The following is a 25,012-nucleotide window of genomic DNA, read 5'->3' on the forward strand; positions in this document are numbered from 1 at the left end:
TATATATTATTCATTTTGACATTAATAGTTACACCAGACATGCATATCGTTTCAAAATATTGGTCTACTTTTTATATATATTAAACTCAAATTAAAATAATTTCAATCATTATTTATATATATATATATATATATATATATATATATTATACATGCATATATATGTATATATATATTTTTTTTTTTTTTTCCTCTAAGCCAGTCGCAAAGGCAACATTTCTCAGTTGTTTAGTTTAATTTGACATTCTAAAATAACTAAAACTGCATAAACTAAATATTATTACTAAACACTATTATTATAATATATTAATAAACATATTAATAAACACTATTTAATAAAAACCATACAGACACATTTAGAAAACAAACACAAAACAAAATTACTCAGATAACTACATTACTGTGACAACAGAAAATATAAAACAAAATCAAAATATTAACTATAATAGTATATTAAATAATAAATAAATACAAATGAATAAAATATGTACTATATATACTACTATATACTATTATAGTAAAAAGCATAAAACTAAATTACTAAAACTTAAATTAAAATCAATGTGAAAACAAAAAATATAAAACAAATTATGAAAAATTCTAATAGTATATCAATAATGTTAATAAATACAAATGAATACAAACAATATAGACCCATTTTAAAAAAACTAATTTAGTAACACTTTCATAAAATCAGTAAAAACAAACCAAAAAAAGAAAAACTATATAATATCAGTGATATTAAAATAAATACAAATTAATAAAAACTATATAGAAATGATTTTAAAAAAATAAACCAAAATTACTAAAACTTTAACTAAAATCAAAGTGAAAACAAAAACATCTAAAAAATAATCAAAGTATTAACAGAAAGTACAATGTCAATGACATTAAAACGGCACTGCTTCTGAGCTGCTTGCTCTTTATATGGGTCTTTAACCTTGAGCTGTCCTCAGGAGAACTTCACTTCCTGTGCTATTTGCACAAATCTCATTGAGGCCTGACTCTGAGATGGCATCTGAGTCCGGGCTTGAGGGTCACACCCTGTGATTCCTTCCCTGTGAAGTTTATTGCCATGCTTAGATTTCCAGATATCTCCACCTTCTGCCTTCGGAGCAGGAAGCTGTGAGCTCTAGTTCCTCTGATGATGTGAGTTACACTCAGATGCTTGATAAAGACGCCAGAGCCGGATGGATTTCACAAAGATCTGTCAACATGATTGACGGCACAGCACCAAAAAATATTATATTCTTAAAAATGTGCCAGTGCTACAAGGCCAAATGCAATTTCAACATGTATTTTGCTCAGCAGGTGATTTCTTTCTGGTTTTAATTTTTTTTTTTTTTTAGATGTTTACTGGAAAACAAGCCAGAAACTTAAATATGATGCACATTCACATTCTTCATACATACATACATACATACATACATATATATATATATATATATATATATATATATATATATATGTATATGTATATATATATATATATATATATATATATATATATATATATATATATTTATATTTATATATATATATATATATATATATATATATATATATATATATATATATATTTATATTTATATATATATATATATATATATATATATATATAATATTTGTATAAAAAAAAAAAAAAAAAAAAAATATACAAATTTTTTTTTGTAGTGTAATCCAGTATATACCCCATAAGTATCTGTGTACATGAGAATGAAAGTGAAATTAATGTTCAAATCCCTAGTGCTTAAATTGAGTGTTCATCTGCGTTGCAAGTAGACCTGGATAGACCAAGACCCTCAAATCCATTTTAATTAACACGCAATATGTTTACAGCTTCCGTTGGAGACATTAAGCTTTTTTTTATATATATATATATATATATATATAAACCAGGCTCTTCTGAATTATGCAAATAAGCCTTTCTGTGGAATCATCTCCAATTAGACGAAACTACTTTACATGCTTTTAAGGAAATATTTGTACATCATTTGACACTCAGCAATTATGGGCCAATCTTACATCCTTTTTAAGAAAAATTACAGAGAAAATAGACGAGTGTATTTTTTTAAACTATGGGCACTTTTGTCTCCGTGCGTCTTTAGAAAGCAAACTCTCCTTTCATACTCTTTTCACACTCTTATTTATTTAATTTGAGATTAGACGCAAATGACATTTGTTGGTTCAGAAAAAATGCATGTATATCCACTAATATTAATGTTCAACAGTGGATATGCATGTACTGTAAAAAAAAAAAAAAATTAGGAAGCAACAAATGTCATTTAAATTGATTCTTGAGTCCATTGTTTGTCCTGAACAGTTCAGTTGCCTGCTGTTCTTCAGAAAAATGCTTCAGGTCCCACAAATTATTTGGTTTTCCAGTATTTTTGTGTATTTTAACCATTTCAAATGATGACTGTGTGATTTTGAGATTCATCTTTTCACACTGAGGACAACTGAGGGACTCATATGCAACTATTACAGAAGGTTCAAACGCTCACTGATGCTCCAGAAGGAAAAATAATGCATTAAGTGCCGGGGGTGAAAACTTTTGAACTGAATGGAGATGTGTAAATTTTTCTTATTTTGTCTAAATATCATATATTTTTTTTATTTAGTTCTCCCCTTCAGAGGCTACAGATGATTTACCAGAAGACAAAATAAGTTAAATTTACCCTGATCTTGAAATTTAAAAAGTTTTCACCCCCTGGCTCGTAATGCATGGGACTCATGAAGAATTATCACTAAACAAAAAAACACAGCTGTTGATTATTCAGGTAAGAACACCGTATTGGGATATACAAGTGTATGTAAACTTTTGAACAGGGTCATTTTTATGAATTCAACTATTATTTTTCTTGTGGACTGTATGTAAACATCTTTTATATGAAATATCTCATTCAGGTCAGTACTAAATAAACAAAAACATGTAGTTTGTATGATCCCTATTATTTTGGTAAAATAATTAACATTTTGCAGATTCTGAAAGGGAATGTAAACTTTTGACCTCAACTGTATATATTGTAATTATAAATTTTATTAATAGTTTTTTTTGTTGTTTTTTTTTTTTTTTACTAAGAAGATCCAAGAAGGCAGTTTTGTCAATGTGCCTTTCATATTAGAAAGATCATTGATATCTGTTACATAAACATCCCTGTAGTTTAAGAAACAGTTGTAAGTTTAATTTTGACATATACTCTCTATTTAAAAAAATAAATAGAAATGTGGTCTCCGCTGAAGCTCTGAAATGATCAACATTACAGCGCTGCACATCACAGCACTGAAACGGCCCTAATTAAAGCTGTTAATGATCTCAGATCTACAGAAGTGGACTGGCCTCTCAGGCTCACAGTTTTTAATTGGTTTAGATCCTATCAGTCCAGCAGAAAGTTCTTTGTTACCTCATAAGAGCACTGACTAATTAAAACTGATATAGCATGTGAAGACCCTCGAGCAATTTTTAGCATTTTAGCAAAAAAGAGACATAAAACATATTAAGATAAACCTTTAAAGGGGTCATCGGATGCAAAGTTCACTTTTACATGTTGTTTGAACATGTGTTGGCAGTGTATGTACAAATCTACCCTATAATGATAAAAATCCATGCTGTGGTTTTTAATTAATCTGTAAAAATAATATCATTTTTTTCATATCAAACCATTCTCAGATCACACCGACAGAGGCCGCTCTCACGATAGTTGATTGACATGAGCGTCTTACCTCAGACCTGTCAGCTGTAACAGTCCGACCTCCATTGTTTCAATGCCGAAGCAGGGATGTAAGTTAGACAAGAATATCTCCGATTGAGGTGTTGTGTTGCTGGATGTAATAATGAACATAGTGGTCGTCATTTACTCCTCAAATCTGAGCCGCTGAAGATGCATTACATTTGTTTGTGAAGGGAATGTGACTCCCGATCTACATAAATGCATCTATGTTCGTGCAAATCATTCGTGATCCAGCTTCACCTACAGCAGAAGTGAGTATAAGGTTTTTTTTAATGAACCTTTGCAATTGCCTTTCCTAATAATGAGCTAGTTAGCAAGTTTAGTGGCTTAACGCGGCTAAATGCGGCTAAAGTAAACAGGCTCGTCACTCCACAGAGAGAAGAGAGGGGCGGGGTGAGCAGAGCTCATTTGCATTTAAAGCAACCTCTGATTCTGGCAAGGTAAAAAAGGTGAGAAATTTGAACCAAAGCATGTTATAGACTTTTCATTAAGATGCTAAAGAATCATATCAACTTGTGGAAAAAGGGCATCCGATGACCCCTTTAAATTTTGAATGCTAGGCTGCATTAAGTAATGTCAGAATCTCTTGCATTACCTACAGCCTGTTTGAATATGCAAGAAACATCAAACATAACATGTTTAAAGGAACAATTCACCCATAAATCAAGATGTTGATGAGTTTGTTTCTTTATCAGAACGGATTTGGAGAAGTGTAGCATTACATCACTTGCTCACTAATGGATCGTGTGCAGTAGATGGGTGCTGTCAAAATGAGAGTCCAAACAGCTGATAAAAACATCACAATAATCCACAAGTAATCCACACCATTCCAGTCCATCAATTAATGTCTTGTGAAGAGAAAAGCTGTGTGTTTGTATGAAACAAATCCATTATTAAAGTTTTTTAAAGGGCCAAAATATGAGTCTAAATCCATAATAAAACTTCCTCCAGTGAAAAAGTCCATCCCAGGTTTTCCTCTCACATCAAAATCCACCCACATATTTGTTTTAGACAGTTTTTTCTTATATATAGTACTTGATCTGCATATTTCTCTCCTGATTCAGACCATTTTTCACTGGAAAAAGCAATATTGTGGATAGAGGTTTCATGTTTTAACTGGAAGCAAGAGTTTGAAGTTAAAACACTTTAATAATAGATTAATTTCTTGCAAACACGCAGCTTTTTGCTTCACAAGACATTAAATAATGAACTGGAGTGGTGTGGATTACTTGTGGATTATTGTGCTGTTTTAATCAGCTGTTTGGACTCTCATTCTGACGGCACCCATTCACTGCAGAGGATCCATTAGTGAGCAAGTGATGTAACGCTAAATTTCTCCAAATCTGTTCCTACGCAGAAACGAACTTATCTGCACCTTGCATGACCTGAAAGTGAGTACATTTCACATAAATTTTCATTTTTCGGTGAACTATTTCTTTAATGTATAGAAATAATGTGTGGCATGGATGTACTGATCATTCATTCTCTCAGACAGTCGGAACAGTAAGTTCTTTAGTCTGAGAAAATTTTTATAATGTGCATAAATTATATAAATTCTGTTCCAGTTAATGTTTAACTCTATTTTTATGAACCTTTTCTTGCACCTCGACCGTGGCAAATCAAATGCCGTCCTGCAGAGCATATTTCTCAACTAAATTGGATTCATATCCAGAACCCAATATCCCATTTTAATGTTTTAGTTCGGCAAAGTACATTTCTACACTTAATATCAGAGCAACACCTGACCATGAGAGAGTTGAAAATGACTAGATATTGGAGCAGTAAGAAAAGAGAATGAACTGTAACAGAGAATGCTGAACTGTGATTAATGCTGTTCAAAGGCTGAGTTCTTCCTGTGAAATTCAGTAGATAATCATTGAGATGATCCAGTATGGCTTGTATTTAAGAACAAGGAACATCCCTTGACGTATTTTTAGTGTGTCTTTCATGCTATTGAATTACAGTGATGTTGTATTTCCCCCCTGCTGGAAATGTAATGCTCCCGCTGGGGGTTAGTCGCTGCTAACTAAGGTTTTGAGGTCCTGTTACATCCATGTGCTGGAAATGTGAGTGATAATCTTTATGTGACACTTTGTACCAGCTTCTCTGCTGAAAGCCGTAGGGGTTAAATTCTGCACTTTTGTATCATTTCATTTGATGTAATTGGTCTTGTAATGAGTCGCATTCACTAAAATTGGATGTGGGATTCAAATTTGCTCTTATTCTAGTTCACTCTAAGAAAAGTCCAATAGGGCCCGATGATGGAATATGAAGGAATTTCTATATTGATAGGTGGGTTTGGGCTTTAAAGGACAAGTTCACTTCCAGAACAAAAAATTACAGACAATGTACTCACCCCCTTGTCATCCAAGATGTTCATGTCTTTCTTTCTTTCTTCAGCCGTAAAGAAATTGTGTTTTTTTGAGGGAAACATTTCAGGATTTTTCTCCATATAGTGGATTGATATGGTGCCCCGATTTTGAACTTCCAAAATGCAGTTTAAATGCAGCTTCAAACTATCCCAAATACGATTGTTAAAGATCCCAACCGAGGAAGAAGTGTCTTATCTGAAGATAAGTCTTATCAGGAGATTGTAAAACAAGTCTAAATGAATTGAGACACTGACTCCATTGATTTTTTTGTTTTGTTTTGTTTTGTTTAAATGAATCGATGTTTTTAAAAGACTTAAGCAATAGACATTTTGTCAGAACCACTAGTAAATTGTTATTTTGTTTAGTTTTCTAATCTTTTTTTCTCCAGAATCATGGTCTCCAATTTATTAAAAACAACTAAGATTTTCTTGTTTAAATGTTGTTTATTACTGCATATAATTCATTAAAATGGAAGTTTAATTTAATAAAGTTTGCGTTTTGTCTTTTTCAGCTGAATTAAAGACTATTTTCCCTATATATTTCATCATTGAGGATTTCTTTTAAAAAATTTAAAAATCTCGTCTCATCTCGTTCTCGTGAGCCCAGTCTCGTATCTCGTCTTGCCTCGTCTTGCGGGATAAGTGTCTCATCACACCCCTAATTAAAAATTAACTTTTTTTTTTTTTTTTTGTAGGGGAATTTACTATTAAAATTAAAACATGGAAGAAATGTTGTGTGATTATACCATAAAAAATAATGTTTGTTTGACTGTAGTAGCAGTAGTAATAGTAGTAATATATATCTGGCACAATGTCTTCAAGTTAAACCAGACTTTTTGATGGGTTACCTTTACATTTCTGTGTGTATGTTATATATAGCTAATTTTCCTAAAATGGAACGGTCAAATGCTCATGAAGTGACTCTCAGCAGATATTGTTCATGTATTTATGTCCTCATGTAGTAAGGCTGAAATCACCACGAGTGTCACACACGCTTCAGTATGTCTAGTAAACAAAACCGCTTGTCTGCTCCATTCATTAACAGAGACACGCAGAACATGCAGGATTCACATTTAAATGGTATTTTTGCGGCATAATATTTACAGATACTAGTCCATATTGCGGTTTGATTTAAGTGTAATGACCTACTTTTGATTAATTAATTCAAACTTTGACAAATTCCGTGACATTCTGCATTATTCAGTAAATTCCATTTTTATGACTGGATTCTGCAATTCAGTCCACGTTTTCCGCATCGATGAAATCATAAGGCCCTACGCAGATTTCTCTAGTATACTATACATTTTGTATTTGAAGTTTCCAAAAGGGGTTTTTCACAGTGATCCCATAGAAGAACCATTTTAGGTCCCCCCAAAAACCTTTCAGTGAAAAGTGCTTAAATTAACTGTTTTTATTAGTGTGAGGAGCATTTTAATAATCTAAAGAACCATTTGTGGAATGGAAAGGTTTAGGAGTCAACGGATACAAGTTTTTCAGGGCCGATGCCAATTATTACAGATCAAGTTGGCCGATAACCCATATTTTGAACCGATATATATGTCTGGTGTAAAAAAATGAAAACTATGTCAGAATTAGGAATGACAAGGACTCTTGCAAAAAAAAAAAAAAATAAATAAAAAAAATAAAGCTTAATATCGGGGCCGATAATCAGCAAGGCTGATAATTGCTTGACCCCTAGAAAGGTTCCATGGATGTTAAAGGTTTTAAAATGGAACCATCAGTGCCATCAAAGAAACGTAGGTTTTCATACTGTGCATAAATAGTATGTGCTGTAATGTTTTTCAAGAAAATCCCATTTAAGTCTTCCTACCTCAAACTTTTCTCCTTTCGTTCAATGTGTTACTTGCAGTTTCCTTGTAATTATTTGTTGAAATTTACTATCAGTTTCTGAGTAAAAATTGTTTCTACACCAGTTTTGTTTCACTGTGTAAATGGACACTACCAATCATTTGGTTTTGAACCGTAAGATTTTTAATGTCATGAAGAAGCTCACCAAGCTTGCATTTATTTGATCCAAAATATAGAAAAAAACACAATATTGTGAAATATTTTTACTATTTAAAATAGCTGCTTTCTATTTGAATATATTTTAAAATGTAATTTATTCCTGTGAGCAAAGCTGAATTTTCAGCATCATTACTCCAGTCTTCAGTGTCACATGATCCTTCAGAAACCATCCTAATATGCTGATTTGCCATTCAAGAAACGTTTTTCATTACTATTATTTTTCAGAATTCTTTGATGAATTCCAAAGATCTGAAATAAAAAGCTTTTGTAACATTATACACTATACCATTCAAAAGCTTGTAGTCAGTATAATTTTATAATTTTTATTTATTTTTTTTTTATTTAAATTGAACAAAAGTGATGACTAAGCCATTTATAATTACAACTATACAACTATTTATAGTTACAAAAGATTTGTAATTCAGATAAATGCTGTTCTTCTAAACTTTATATTCATCAAAGAAACCTGAAAACTGTTTCAACATGATCATAATAATAATAATAAAAACAACAACAACAACAATAATAATAGTAACTGTTTTTTGAACAGAATATTAAAATGATTTCTGAAGGATCATGTGCCTGGAGTAATGATGCTAAAAATTCATCTTTGAAATCACAAGAATTACATTTTAAAATATATTTAAATGGAAAACAGTTATTTTAAATAGTAAACATATTTAACAATTTCACTGTTTTTGCTGTACTTTGGATCAAATAAATGCAGGCTTGGTGAGCAGAAAAAAAAACTAGAATATAACTACATGTTGAGCTATTGTAACACAAAAAGAGCAAAGAAAATTGAGTTTTTTTTATCATATGTCCCCTGTAAATTGGTTTATAATCTAATATGAGCCAGTCATGTTTATCATGATTATATAATGCTTACTAATGGTTGGTATAACTGCATTAGTGTGTTGATGTTTTCTAAGGCGTCTTATAACTCTATCAGAATGTTTTCTACTGTAACATTAGACTGAAACCTCACTGCATTTATGCAGTTTTCATCCCAACAGATGTTCGATCGCACTGTCAGGCAACTCAGCTCTCAGAATAAATTTACACGTGTAGATCGGTCACTGCATCTTTTGTGGGAATACTCAGCGGCGGTTGGCGTTTCTCTCGACTTCCTGTCTAAGTGTTGGAGCACAGAGTGCAGGTGACTTTGTAATTCGAGTCCTGGCGTGAGGTGACTCACGTTATCATCAGCTGCGCTCCAGGAGTCTGGCAAAACCTCGCTGGCTCCTGCAGATCCTCCTGCCAAGCTCCTTTCGTGAATTCGATTTTCTCAGCCCTGCTGAGAAGCTGAAAATATGTGAACGTGTACAGATGTTTCTATCAGCACGACTCTGTCAAACTGAGAGGCTTTTCAACACAAACCTGCATTTAATTGCCATTTAGCACAGGTTTCTCTTCTAAAGCAACTTGCTACGCACTAATTGAAAGGACGATTTGTTTAGCCTCGGTCTTTGCAGTCAGCATGAAAACACAATCGACCTTATTTGCTTTCTTAATACATCTTGTTGTGAATGATTCATTGGTGCATGATATACCAAAGTAAACAATATTGGTCTTTGGACTTATCACAAAGTATTAAATGACATCATGAATCCCTGTTATTTTTCAGAATATCAAGCCCCATCAGACTTTCTTTTTCTAACTGATGCATTACGCAAGTAAAATAGGTTGTGAACACCATTTCTGTTGACTTTAATGGTGACTTTTGTCTTTTTTACAATGTTAAAATAATTTCTCCTGTACAATTCAGTGTTTTAGTATTATTTATGCACTATTAGAGTTTTAATATTTTCAATTTTCATAAATTATTTTTATATTTCAGTTTTCATTTAAATTTTTAGTAATTTAGCTGTACTTTTGTCATTTTTAGTTTTCTTTTAATATTTCTACTTAGCTTTATTTTTAATTACAGTTTTAGCAATGTTAGTACTAAGCTCATAGTTATTTATTAAGCTCATAGTTAGCTGCCAAGGCTTTTTCTTTTATGAAATATTTATTATTAAATAAACAAGTTACAGATACTGCCGGCACTGCTTATAAATATTGCAAAAAATGTATGACATATAGAAACTTAGACAGCATTTCTAATTTTTATTCAAGTTTAAGTTTTTAATTCCTGAGAAATACTGTAAAAAAAACCTGTATTATTGTCCAGTATTATTACAATTTAAAATGTAATCATTTAAACATACAATTTTAAATGTACAGTTTAAAACTGTTTTCTATTGTAATATATTTTTAACCATAACTGACTTGTTGGCATATTAGTTTTAGTATTTTTTTTATGTGCTTTTGAGATTGGCAAGGCATCACTATTTTTATTTATTCATTTTTTTTTAAGTTTTATTTTTTATTATTCTATTTTATTTCGGTAACACTTTACAATAAGGTTTATTAGCTAGTATTAGTTAACACGAACTAAGAATGAACAATACTTCTACAGCATTTATTAATCTTAGTTAATGACAGTTTCAGCATTTACTAATGCATTATTAAAATCACAAGTTTGGTAGTTAACATTAGTTAATGCACTGTGAACTAACAATGAACAACTGCATTTTTATTAACTAACATTAACAATAGTAATAAATAAATAAATAATAAATAGTGTAATAAATGTATTGTTCGTTGTTCGTTCATGTTAGTTAATACATTAACTAATGATAACAAATGACACCTTACTGTAAAATTTTACTGCTTTATTTTCATATTTTCACTTTTCATTTTAATTTGCGTTTTTAGTCATTTTGCTGTGCTTTTGTCACTTTTATTTTTTTTATGTATGTATATTCCTATTAATCTTTATTTTTTATTTCAGTTTTAGTAATGTTAGTACTTAAGCTTAAAGTTATTTTAGTTAGTTGCCAAGGCTTTTGCGATTTTCTTTTTTATGAAATATTTATAATTACATAAAACAAGGGACAGATACTGTCAGCACTGCTTATAAACATTGCAAAATCCACGAAATATAAAAACTGAGACAGCATTTCTAATTTTTGTTCAAGTTTAAGTTTATTTATAAGAAATACAATAAAAAAACTGTGCAATATTAAAACTGAAATAAAAATAAACAGAAATATATTTTAAAAAATATTCAAAGTACATAAAAAATGACTAAAAACTAACATGCCAACAAGTCAGTTATGGTTAAAAATATATTACAATAGAAAACAGTTTTACATTGTACATACATTAAATGATATGTTTAAATGGTTACATTTTACATTTATTATAATATTGCAGTTTTTTTTTTTTACTTTTTTTCACATAAATAAACTTTAAAATTAGAAATAATCAAAAAATAGAAATGCTGTCTCAGTTTTTATGTCATATAGATTTTTGCAATATTTATAAGTAGTGCTGACAGTATCTGTCCCTTGTTTAAATAGAAATATTTTATTTTAATTCAGCTGAATTTAAATGGCCCAAAAATATATTTATTAATAGTTTTAATTAACAATAACAAGACTGATTCAGTTGGTGTTTAGGCAGTCCCAGATGTTAACTATACTCTAAAAAAAAAATGCTGGGTTAAATACAACCCACCGGTGGGTTAAAAAAAAAACTCATTGGGTAGTTTTATTTAACTTAACTATTGTTTAAAAATTACTATATGGCTGGCTTAAAAATTTAATTGTGAACACAACACTTTTGTTTTTGCCCCCAATTTTCATAAGCTGAACTCAAAGATCTAAGACTTTTTCTATGTACACAAAAGGCCTATTTCTCTCAAATATTGTTCACAAATCTGTCTAAATCTGTGTTAGCACTTCTCCTTTGCCGAGATAATCCATCCACCTTACAGGTGTGGCATATCAAGATGCTGATTAGACAGCATGATTATTGCACAGGTGTGCCTTAGGCTGGCCACAATAAAAGGGCACTCTAAAATGTGCAGTTTTATCACACAGCACAATGCCACAGATGTCGCAAGTTTTGAGGGAGCGTGCAATTGTCATGCTAACTGCAGGAATGTCCACCAGAACTGTTGCCCGTGAATTGAATGTTCATTTCTCTACCATAAACCGTCTCCAAAGGCGTTTCAGAGAGTTTGGGAGTTCATCCAACCGGCCTCACAACCACAGACCACATGTAACCACACCAGCCCAGGATCTCCACATCCAGCATCTTCACCTCCAAGATCGTCTGAGACCAGCCCATCGGTTTGCATAACCAAAGAATTTCTGCTGAAACTGTCAGAAACCGCCTCAGGGAAGCTCATCTGCATGCTCGTCGTACTCATCGGGATCTCGACCTGATTGCAGTTCGTTGTCGTAACCGACTTGAGTGGGCAAATGCTTAGATTCGATGGTGTCTGGCACTTTGGAGAGGTGTTCTCTTCACAAATGAATCCCGGTTTTCACTGTACAGGGCAGATGGCAGACAGCGTGTATGGTGTCGTGTGGGTGAGCGGTTTGCTGATGTCAACATTGTGGATCGAGTGGTGGTGGTGTTATTTTATGGGCAGGCGTATGTTACGGACAATGAACACAGGTGCATTTTATTGATGGCATTTTGAATGCACAGAGATACTGTAACGAGATCCTGAGGTCCATTGTTGTGCCATTCATCCACGACCATAACCTCATGTTGCAGCACGATAATGCAAGGCCCCATGTTGCAAGGATCTGTACACAATTCCTGGAAGCTAAAAACATCCCACTTCTTGCATGGCCAGCATACTCACCGGACATGTCACCCATTGAGCATGTTTGGGATGCTCTGGATCGGCAAATACGACAGCGTTTTCCAGTTCCTGTCAATATCCAGCAACTTCGCACAGCCATTGAAGAGGAGTGGGCCAACATTCCACAGGCCACAATCAACAACCTGATCAACTCTATGCGAAGGAGATGTGTTGCACTGTGTGAAGCAAATGGTGGTCACACTGGTTTTCTGACCCCCCGGACGCCCCCAAATACAGTAAAACTGCACATTTTAGAGTGGCCTTTTATTGTGGCCAGCCTAAGGCACACATATGCAATAATCATGCTGTCGAATCAGCATCTTGATATGCCACACCTGTAAGGTGGATGGATTATTTCGGCAAATGAGAAGTGCTCACTAACACAGATTTAGACAGATTTGTGAACAATATTTGAGAGAAATAGGCATTTTGTGTACATATAAAAAGTCTTAGATCTTTGAGTTCAGCTCATGAAAAATGGAGGCAAAAACAAAAGTGTTGCATTTATAATTTTGGTCAGTAATTAATATTTATCAATAAATGTTTATTTATGGCACTATTAATAAATGTTCATTTCCAACCTATGTTGGGTTCATTTTAAGAGATAAATATAGTAATTTTAAGCAAAAGCTGAGTTAATTAAAACTACCCATCAGAACAACCCAACCACTGGTTTTGTCCATATTTCACGCAGTGCTGGGTTGTTTGTAACCCAGCATTTTTTTTTTAGAGTGTATTGGTCAACTAGTCATCCAGAAACTGACAAGTGAATTTGATTATCTATTTGTTTCCTTATTCTTAGGAGCAGTCCACTAGTTGTTCAGGAAACCAAACTGAAAATGTGTAGTTTTGCACATGCATTACAGTTTAGCATTGGCTGCTACATGTAATAAGTCTTATCTTATGCTTAAATCCTCACAAACATGCTTTCACATGACATACTCTTGCTGGCGGACTCTCAAATACAAATCTGCCTTGACACTTGCATAGTAAACGCCACGTACAGCAGCATGTTGCCGGAAGTCAAACAGCAGCTGACAGGTCTGCTGGTGCTGCAGTGTTCAGTGTCAAGTGTCCTAAATACAGCAAAGACCCTTGGGTTCATCTTCTGTGTGTGTGTGTGTGTGTCCGGATCACAGGTAGCTATTGTAACACCAGAACAATGGTGACAGTGTGAACAGGTAGTGTCTGATGAACAAAACAGACTGGGATCTTCTTCAAGCATTAATCATCATCAGAGATGTTGTCTTCTGCAGGAAGCGAGTTGTGGAGGAAGAGATATATTACACTGACTCGGACAGACCTTGGCTTTCTTCAGGACAATGGTCAAAAAATAGAGACTTCCTGTCTTTTCCTCACAGCTCTTTATTTTAAACCTTTCCTCCTCAGTCTGTCCCTCACATCCTGAGAAAAAATTCCCTCACATTCTCTTTAAAGCCAACCTTCTACATTTATTTATTTATTTTATTTTATTTTATTTTATTTTATTTTGAAAATACTAATTATCCAGAGACAATCTATTTATATTCAGCAATCAAGCATGTGATCTGATCTAAGCAGGAAAACCCCTTATTTAATATGTCTATATAATATGTCTAATAATAATTTATGATGGTATTATTATTATTATTATTAAGTAATTAAATCAGTAAAGAAATATATTACTGTTACAATTTTTTATTGTCAACAACAACAATAATAATAATACTTTTTTATTTTACAGTATTAATATATTATTATTGCGATAGTAATATATTTCTTTATTGATTTTAATTTTTACAATCTTAAAATTATTATTATTATTGCTTTAAATTAAAAAAATAAAGCAATTATATAGAATTTAATAATAATAATAATTTATATTATAATGATATTATTATTTTATATAATTAAACTTAATTAATTTAAATGTAAATTCAATTAATTTAAATTTAAATTAATTAAATGAAATTATTGCAATTTTTATCATCAACAACAACAATAATAAAAATTATAAAAATAATAAAAAAATTATTTTACAGGGAAAAGAAAAAAGCAAAAACAAAATAATTTAGAATGTCTTCATTTCTTTGATTTCAAACCTTAATTTTTATTTTGGTAGAAAATCTGCAGGTTTTCATGTTAGAAAATATGGAAAGCTGCATATTTATTTATATAAATATAAAACAAATTCCTGAGTAAAAAAGCATCCTGACTATCAGTGGCTTGAGTTTGGGGGACTTTTGGTATAATATAAAAAGAAAGAAAAAAAAAACTGTGTATATATACAGTGCACAGCATAAATGAGTACACCCCCTCTAAAACGTAACAAATTCAGCAATTACTCTTTACTTAGATGACATGTAAAGGTTCTTTGGAGATATAATGCTCCAACAAGCCTGCTTGATCAATTACCAAAGAAGAATGTCAGAATTATTCAGAAAATAAGATTTTCTTATCAAAGTGATAAAATATTGTGCTGCAAAAATGAGTAAACCCTCCTGAAAGTTACTAAATAAAACAAACAAACCAAAAAAATATGTAGATTTAAGGCTATTTTTGATCAACAGATAAATATTTTGAACCAGAACTTTTAAAGACAAGTAATTTCCCGACAGTTAAAAGTGTTTTATAGCCTACTGACTTAATGCTTTTAACAATGAAACCACTTGGGAGAGAACTGCCAGGTGACTTATTTCTTGGCATAAAAGAGGGCAATGGTACAAGAGGAATACCAAATTATTGTTTTAAGAGTGAAAATAGCAGCAGAATTAGCACCGACATTCAAAAACAATGGACTTATCACAAGGCTCCTGAAATAATCAGGTCTTCACTTTAAGATTTAATTTAGTGATGAGTGAATTTTTGCTAGAAAAGAGCAGGAGAAATACCATGCAAGTGTCTCTGAGCTGGCAAAAGCTATGAAAAGAGTGACACTTTATCTTACAGAGTACGACGCAGCGTGCAAAAGTGACATGCATGGTTGTTGTCACCACTAGAATTTCCTACTGTAGCCAAAGCACAATAAACTTATTTAACCTCTTCCAAGGCCCATATTTACAAAATATAGACTTCTGGGAATCCATACTCTGGTCTCAAGAGACCAAGTCAATCATTTCGGATCCAAAAGCATCCAAAATGTTCTGGTGTTGCTAGAGGAGGAGTACAGTGAGAAGTGCCTGTTACCTACAGAGATGTTCAGTGGTAGTAAAGCTCTTATATAGGGATGTATGAGTGCTGAAGGTGTGATGGAGTTGTGCTTTATCAATGCTGTCATCAATTCACACACCACTGTGTGATATAATACAAAAAACTGAAACTAAAGATGCTTTCCCTTCCCTCATTCCCTGCATTATTGGGCATTTTTTGAAGATATTCATTCTCCCAAGGTGAAAATCCTTCAGTGGACATGTATTTTACTCAATCTTAACGCTCTTGAGCGGCTGTGGGGATTCTGTAGAGACGAGCTGAGCAAAACTCCCCATTAAAGACCAGGGCATTTAAGGAGGTCGTCCTCCAAGAGTTAAAGAGGACAGATGTGAAAATTTGTCATGAACTTGTACACTGAGTGCCAAGAAGGGTCAGAGCAGTATACTTAAAAGGATAAGTCCACTTCCAAAACAAAGATTCACATATAATGGACTCACCCCCTTGTCATCCAAGATGTTCATGTCTTTCTTTCTTCAGTCGTAAAGAAATTGTTTTTTGAGGAAAACATTTCTGCCTTTTTCTCCATATAATGGACTGATATGGTGCCACGATTTTGAACTTCCAAAATGTGGCTTAAAACGATCCCAAATGTAGTTGTAAATGATCCCAGCCGAGGACAAAGGGTCTTATCTAGCGTAACGATCGGTTATTTTCATTTTAAAAATACAATTTAAATACTTTTTAATTTCAAATGTTCATCTTGCCTTTCTCTCCCTGAACTCTGTGTACTCTGCCTCAAGACAGTTAGGATATGTCGAAAAACTCAATCGTATTTTCTCCCTCAACTTCAAAAATCATTTAAAAATCATCCTACATCGCTGCAGAAGTACAGACCCAGTCTTTGCAAAATGAATGTGCAAAGAAGATCAAACACCCTTAACAAAAAAGGTAAAACAGCGATATAGGATGATTTTGAAGTTGAGGGAGAACATGAGATGGGAGTTTGTCAACATACCCTAACTGTCATGAACTGGAAAAAAATAGTCCAGGCAGAGTGAGACAAGACAAGCTTTTGGCATTAAAAAGTATATAAATGTTATTATTTTTATTAAAATAACCGACCGTTACGCCTTCTTTCTCGGCTGAAGCTGCATTTAAACTGCATTTTGGAAGTCAAAAATCGGGGCACCATATCAGTCCATTATATGGAGAAAAATCCTGAAATGTTTTCCTCAAAAAACATAATTTCTTTACAACTGAATAAAGAAAGACATGAACATCTTGGATGACAAGGGGCTGAGTAAATTATTTGTAAATTGTTGTTCTGGAAATGGACTTCTCTTTTAAAGTTCTGGAGGACATACTAAGTACTAGAACATTATACATTTGCTAAATATAATCTAGGGTGTACTCATTTCTACAATCCTTCATTTAAACAAAATTGGCTAATTTACTTATTTTACAGAAAATATTGACATATATTTTGTTGTTTTTATTAAGTATATGTTTAATACATTTCAATTTTGCCATCTTTCTACAAGTTATATTAGTGATGGTTAAGAAAATACATCCTTTATATTTATTCAAAGGGGGTGACTCATTTATGCTGTGCACTGTATATATGTTTATATATGTGTGTGTGTGTGTGTGTATATATATATATATATATATATATATATATATATAAACTTCAGCTTGGTGATGTTAGTGGCAAAGAGATTACACACTTCAGCTTTAAATTGTTTAGTTTTCTTCAAGATTTGATGTCAGGAAGTTGTCCAGTCTATGTCATTTTTATTAAAATCAGCACTCATGCAAATGACTCTAAAATTACCTTGCTGCCACTAATAAATTACCGTACAGCAGCGTTTCTCAGTGATTTTCATTAGATATGCCACGAATTTACTCTTGACAAAGACATGCCTATAAAGTCACTTCATATGCATATTCACAAAACATGCGTCACTCAATTCTAAATTAAAAGTTTCAGCCTGGCCGAGAGCCTTTAGAAATGAAATGTCACTGTGTTCTGATTAGTATGGTTTTTTGAGTGAGTCGGAGAGCATTTTTGCTCATATCCCTGAATTTTAAACCATAGTTGGGACCCTGTATGCGACATCTCATTTTTGAGATGAAAGCACTCAAGTATAATTTTCTTCTTCACCACTGCCGTCCTGATCACATGTGCTAGTAGCTATAAATACTCAAAGCTCACAGTATTATGTGTGTCTGCACACAATATTATAGGAAAAGTTTCTGCAATTCTGTCATCATTTACTCCAAGTCGTATGACGTTCTTTTTTCTTTTCATTTTTTCTGAAGATGTACACACCCTCAGGCCATCCGATATGTAGATGAGTTTGTTTTTTCATCAAAACAGATTTGGAGAAATTCAGCATTACACTTGCTCACCAATGGATCCTCTGCAGTGAATGGGTGCCGTCAGAATGGAGTCCAAACAGCTGATAAAAACATCACAGTAATCAACAAGTAATCCATATCAGCCCATTACTATTAAATTAAATTTAAATTAAATTAAATTACGTTTTTGATTAAACTGTTCCCTTAAAGTCTACTAAAAGTTTTTGGTTAGGTAACTGAAGTCATTGTACAGTAACTTTAATATCTAATTGGCATGAATGATGTACAACCTTCATATCAACCTTTTAATTTTTTGGATGAACAGTGCTTATTAAACATGGTAATTTGATGTAAAATTCATTGGAATAAGAGACACAATGCACACATCGTCTTAAGCCTTGTTAACCCAGAAAACTTTTTTTAATTAATCAGTGCATGCATAATTAATAAGTATTTAATGCCTACTAGGCTAAAAGTGTTTCCAGTGTCGTGGCTGCTCATTATTTTAAGACATCTTCCACTTTTCATGAGTTTTAAGGTGTTTTCTGACTGCTGGAGTGTCGTGTCTGTCTACAGTTGATCAGGCGGACTCAATGTGTGTGTGTTGATGTGATTAATGAGTGTGGAAAATGCAGGGCACGTGGTGTCGTAACAGCAGTTAGCAAATCCCCATATGCTGTATGTAACTGAGGGACAGCGGCAAACTGTATTCATACTTGAATGTTTTATAAAGAGAAGCTGAAGACAAGAAAAGGGCAGGAGCGAGATATAGGAGAGAATGCTAAACAGAGGCTCCTTTTTAAGCTGGATTCCATTTAAATTAAAATAGAAGGAAACAAAAAAGGAAAAAATAAGATCTTGTAAGATGTGATACCACAGGGAAGCAGTTCAAAGAGGTAAAATGGATTAGTCACTGCTTTTATGAAAGAAATTGTGTCTTTTCTTGAATCGCTTTTTGATGATACGCTCTCGCGTTTTTATATTCTTATTAAAATTCCACACCTTGTCTTCGTTTCTGCATCACTAATACGAGAGACAGCATCTGATTTTACTTTGAGTTAGTTTTGTGCATTAGGATATGAAGATATTGGCAGTCGCAAATCGAAATGTTCTTTCTATCACACTGTTTTATAAAGGTCAAGAAGTCCTCATAAAAGTCAATGAATTGTAACAGCTGCTAAAAGTATGTAATGCCTTCTATAATGCATTACTTTTAGTGGTGTTTTATGTGGGGATATAACGAAAGCAACTGCTATGCATGACAGGTAATTTTGTTCTTTTATAGTTGTTATAAATTTTAAATTATATTATCACTGTTAATGTGAAAAGCCTATGATTTAATAGTAATTATAATTAATTATATTATAATATTATATTATAATTATAATGATCATTAATACATTTTATTTCAATGTTTTTATTTTAATTAAAAAATATTAGTAATCATGACACATTTTTTAATCACTTATCATGGTTATTTTCAGTGTTGTTATTTTTGTAGACATTATTAATAAAACATGTAAAAGCATATTAATAAATATTAGTTAAATAGTATGTGCAATATTTTAATTTACTATCAATACTTATTTTAATATTTTTAATTAGTAAAAAAAATACATTTATTAAGAATTGCTACAATTTTTTATAGTATATTAATTTAAATATAATTTCATAAATATTATTATTAAATAATACATTTATTTAAATATTTGTAATTTAATATATAAAAATAATTGTTATTTTTAAATAAGTATTACTGTTATTTATATTTATATTTAAAATATTTAAAGTTTTATTAATGTAATTAATGTTAATTTGCATAACATAACATACATTTTAATACTTTTATAAATTAAACAAATGTTAATGTTATAAAAAAAATTAAGATTTATTTAATTCTTTCCATTTTTACATTTATTAATGTAATTTATTTCTTAAAATAAATAATAATTAAATCATTATATGAAATAAAATCCATATATATAATTAAACAGGTATCACTCTTATTTTAGTATTATTAATATAAAAATTATATGCTTTAATATTAAATATCAAAATTAAATAATACATATTATTTTAATAAATAAAATACTTTTAAAATTATAATATATTTTAATCATGTATGGTTATTTTTCCATTTATTTATGTAAAACTATATGCTTTAATAAATATTATTTATGATTTTTTAATAAAAAATGTATACATATATTTACATATATAATAAATATTTATTAAATAAATAATATTTAAATAAAATATATAATTTAAATAATAAGCATTAGAAAATTGTAACCACTATTCATGTTAGTATATTAATGCAAAAATTGTATGCATTAAATACATTTAAAAAAAAAAAATTAGAATATTGTATTTTTGTTTTAAGAAATAAAATAAATACATATTTTTATTATAAATAAATAGTTTTATTTAATTCAACACCACAAATATCTTGGAAAGGGATTCCAACTTTAAATAGGGGCTCAAACCCTGCTTCATTTCACATCCTGGTTTTAGTAGTTGAGGGTCAGATTTGTTGAGAAATTAAATATTTAAATGCATGAATACAGCACTTTCCTCATTATTTGTTTGCAAGGCTCGTGACGTTCTTGTGAATGTGTCATTCATGGTTTTTCCCATATCGATTTTTCTTTCTGAAATGAAAGTTGAGTGTTCTCCAGCGCTAAGTTCTCGGCTCAAAGTGGGTTCAGATGAAGGTGTCGTCTTTATCCATCATTCCTCTTGATCGGCCTTCACCTCCAGTCACATCTCTTCCTGTAGTCTGTGCTATTTATAGTCATGAATGATGCAGATGTTAAAAACATAAACCTGCGTTGAAACAGCCTCTGGAGACTCTCAGTCCTTGAGAGTATAAACTGTAAACTGTAGGTCCCGTCGAGCTACTCTGCTCAGAATGTGAACTACAAATGAAGCATTGAAATTCCACTTTGGGGAAGCTCCCATGATTTGTGCGATCGTTCTATGCAGTAGTTTTATAAATAGCATTGCCTGCTCACTATTTTTTAAGTCCCAGTGGTGCTTTTCGCTCTAAACTGGTGCATGCTGTCACTTCATATTGCAGATCACTGCATTCATACTGCATCCCTCCTGTTCTCTATGCAGTCTAAAACTTTTCTCTGTGTTTTATCACAGGTTGAATTAAGACTGGACAGTGGTGATGTCACTGCAAAGTGAGTTTAATCATTTATGAATTGATAAGTTTCATGTTTTAAAAATTGTATTCAGTATTAATATATTTTCTTGAACTGACCTTTTGTGTTAAACAGGACATATTATGTAGATGTAGGTAAAGTAGCATGTAGATACAATAGAAACCAAATTCATTCATGCTCTGTTTTGCAATTTAATGTGAATTCATATTAATACAAATTAATAAATGATATTATCAGTCTAAATAATTTAAGCAAGTAAAATTTGCATAAATCTCAATGTCACAGTATTTGATTCTTTACTCCTTTATTTTAATAAGAGCAACACTTGAGCTCCATGCACAAAACATTGATTTAGGAATACAGAATTTGAGTATTTACTTAATAATACAATATAATCATCAATGTTTTATAGTTTATTTAATGTTGTAATTTATATGCACACACATTAAATTAAATTACAACATTATGATTAAACAACACATATATCATAAGATATAGATACAAGATATATTTTAGAATTATAAAATATTACCAAAATATTATACAAATAAAGGCTTTTTGCAATAATAATAATAATAATAATAATAATAATAATAATAATAATTATTATTATTATTATTATTATTATTTTTTTTTACAGTTTATGTAGCCTTTTTTGTATAATACTTTTGATAATATTTATAAATTTTGATAATTCTATTAATAATAATAATAATAATATATTTTAATAATAATTATTATTATTCATTATTTTTATATACTAATAATATCTTGGATGATTTTATCAAAAATGCATGCATTTCTGTGTGTATTATTATTATTATTAGTAGTAGTAGTAGTAGTAGTAGTAGTAGTTGTTGTAGTAGTAATAATAATAATAATAATAATTATTATTATTATTATTATTATTATCAAATATTAACAAAATATTATTATGCAAATAAAAGCTATATTAACTGTTCTAATAATAATAATAATAATAATAATAATAATAATAATAATTATTCTAATAATAATAATAATAATAATAATTATTTTAATAATAACATTTAAATTATTATTATTATTGGTATAACAGTTCATGTAGCCTTTATTTGTATAATATTTTGGTAATATTTTATAATTCTATAAAATTTCCAAGCAAATATGTTACAATTATATAATAAATTGATAACATATTTAATAATTCTGTCTACAAGTATGATATATATATATAATATGTACATATTAACATTAAATGTAATCTTTTTATAATATTTTGATAATACATTTCACTGTTCTGTTCAGAATTATATATAACATATTATTAAAGATTACTAGTTAATGTAAGCTTTAATTGTATAAGATTTTGCTTACAATTGTTATACATAATATACATTATCAATTTATTAACATTATATATGTGTGTACACAGCATATATACACTAAATCTTGATATATTAATAATATAAAATTTAGTCTATTAAATGTATTCATTTTTACACACGCACACACACACAAAATAAGTATAATTAAGAGCAATATTTTATTTTAATTTTAATGCATCTTATTTTAATATTTTTGTTGTTCCAAATCAATTGTTCCAAATTTTTAAATATTTTAATATTTTAAATTTAATATATAAAAATAATGTATTAATAATTCTTTTAATTTTAAAATAATTATCACTGTTATTTTTGCTGTTATTAATATAAAAATAATGCTATAATAGTAAATATATATTAGGTAATACATTTTATTTTAATAAATAAAATATTTATATAAAAATAAATATATGCTTTAATAGTAAATATCAAAATTAAATAATACTTATACATATTAATATATGTATATATATATTATGCTAACATCCCACAATTTTTAATTAGTGAATTATTTTCATTATTTTCTATGAAAGCACATCTGCTGTCTCTATTTGAAATAATCTTCATCTGAAGCGTTAAGCCTTTGTCAAATATTTGCTCATTTTCATGCTCATCTTCCACAGTGAGTGAGGCAGAGGGGTCTGTGAAGGTGGAGGAGTGGCAGCAGACGTTTTACGCTTCAGATTCAGGCATTCAGTCAGGAGCCACCACCATTCGAGACGAGGACGAATCTGAGTGCAGTAAGAAGTACGGTGTCAGTGCCAGCGCCGGCGAGAGCGCCACAGGTAATGTGTTCTCTCCAAAGGTCTCCTTTCGCCTCTCCGGAACATTTTGATGAATTATACGACCCGAGGGCCTCTGAAATTTCACATTAGAGTCAGCGGGGTTGAACCCTTCCACAAGAGGCCTGTGTCTTTTCACTGGGCTTGTGCAACATCCGGAAAGTGCTGTTTTGTTTATTTTGGATTTCGCTTTCTTAGACATAACAAGTGCACAGTCTACGTGAGGATATGCATTAAAGGGACAGTTCATCCAAAACTGAAAACCTGCTTTATTTTACACACCCTCAGGTCATCCAAGATGTAGGTGACTATTTCTTCAGCAGAACTGCCAGCAGCCTTCTTTAAGAAGAAAACACATCATATCAAGGAACACAAAATTAATATCACTGACTCTTGACGATATATTGAGGTCTTATGAAGTGAAATGATCAGTTTTTGCAAGAAACTGAACATTATTTGACATTATTACCTGTAACAGAGCCTCAGGCAAATGGTCCAGAGTGATTTTTGGTTCATGAACGAATGATTCTTTTGAGACCGTTCTTTTTGATGAACTAGTTGAACCAGTTCAGCAATTCAGACTGTTACTTAATTTAAAATCACTTCTGAAAATGAGCCAAAACGCTGGTGTGATTCATAAAATGCAATACAGCGGCTGCACGACTTTGAGAAAAAGTATATCAAGGAACACAAAATTAATACCACTGACTCTTGACGATATATTTTGTAGCGAGAAGTTTTTGCAAGAAACTGAACATTATTTACAACAATATTAGCTGTAATCCAGAGCCTCAGGCAGACGGTCCAGAGTGATGTTTTGTTCATGAATTAATGATTCTTTTGAACCGATTCTTTTTGGTGAACTAGTTGAACCAGTTCAGCAATTCAGACTGAATCATTTGAATCGTTTCTGAATCTGAAACAGTTTGCAGCTCGAGCAACACAGATCTACAAGTTAATCAAAACTCACTTTTGGAGATGAGCCAAAACACTGGTGTGATTCGTAAAATGCACGTTAGCAGCTGCACATAAAGTAATATCCGCTCTTGACGATATATTGAAGTCTTATGAAATGAAACAATCAGCCTGTGCAAGAAACTGAACATTATTTATTACCTGTAATCCAGAGCCTCAGGCAAACAGTCCAGAGTGATGTTTGGTTCGTGATGGAATGATTCTTTTGAACCGGTTCTTTTTGGTGAACTAGTTGAACCAGTTCAGCAATCAGACTGAATCTGAGACAGTTTGCAGCTCGAGCAGGACAGATCTACAAGTTACTTAATCAAAACTCACTTTCGGAAATAAGCCAAAACACTAGTGTGATTCATAAAACGCAAGTCAGCGGCTGCACGTCTTTGAGAATAATAAAAG

The 25,012-nt window shown here is 31.2% G+C and overlaps 1 protein-coding gene across 3 annotated transcripts in view; it reads left to right on the plus strand.

Annotated features, from left to right (window-relative positions):
• Nucleotides 1-25,012, plus strand: part of jupb (junction plakoglobin b) — a 142,664-nt gene that overhangs the window by 70,013 nt on the left and 47,639 nt on the right. For all 3 annotated transcript variants that reach the window (XM_051136655.1, XM_051136654.1, XM_051136656.1), the window contains exons 2-3: nt 21,476-21,513; nt 23,483-23,644. In XM_051136655.1, the coding sequence (XP_050992612.1) occupies nt 21,501-21,513; nt 23,483-23,644 (175 nt within the window). In that variant the 5' untranslated portion in view covers nt 21,476-21,500. The remainder of the gene's footprint in view (nt 1-21,475; nt 21,514-23,482; nt 23,645-25,012) is intronic.

The sequence above is a fragment of the Labeo rohita genome, chromosome 19 (genome assembly GCF_022985175.1).
Source record: "Labeo rohita strain BAU-BD-2019 chromosome 19, IGBB_LRoh.1.0, whole genome shotgun sequence".
Lineage (NCBI taxonomy): Eukaryota > Metazoa > Chordata > Actinopteri > Cypriniformes > Cyprinidae > Labeo > Labeo rohita.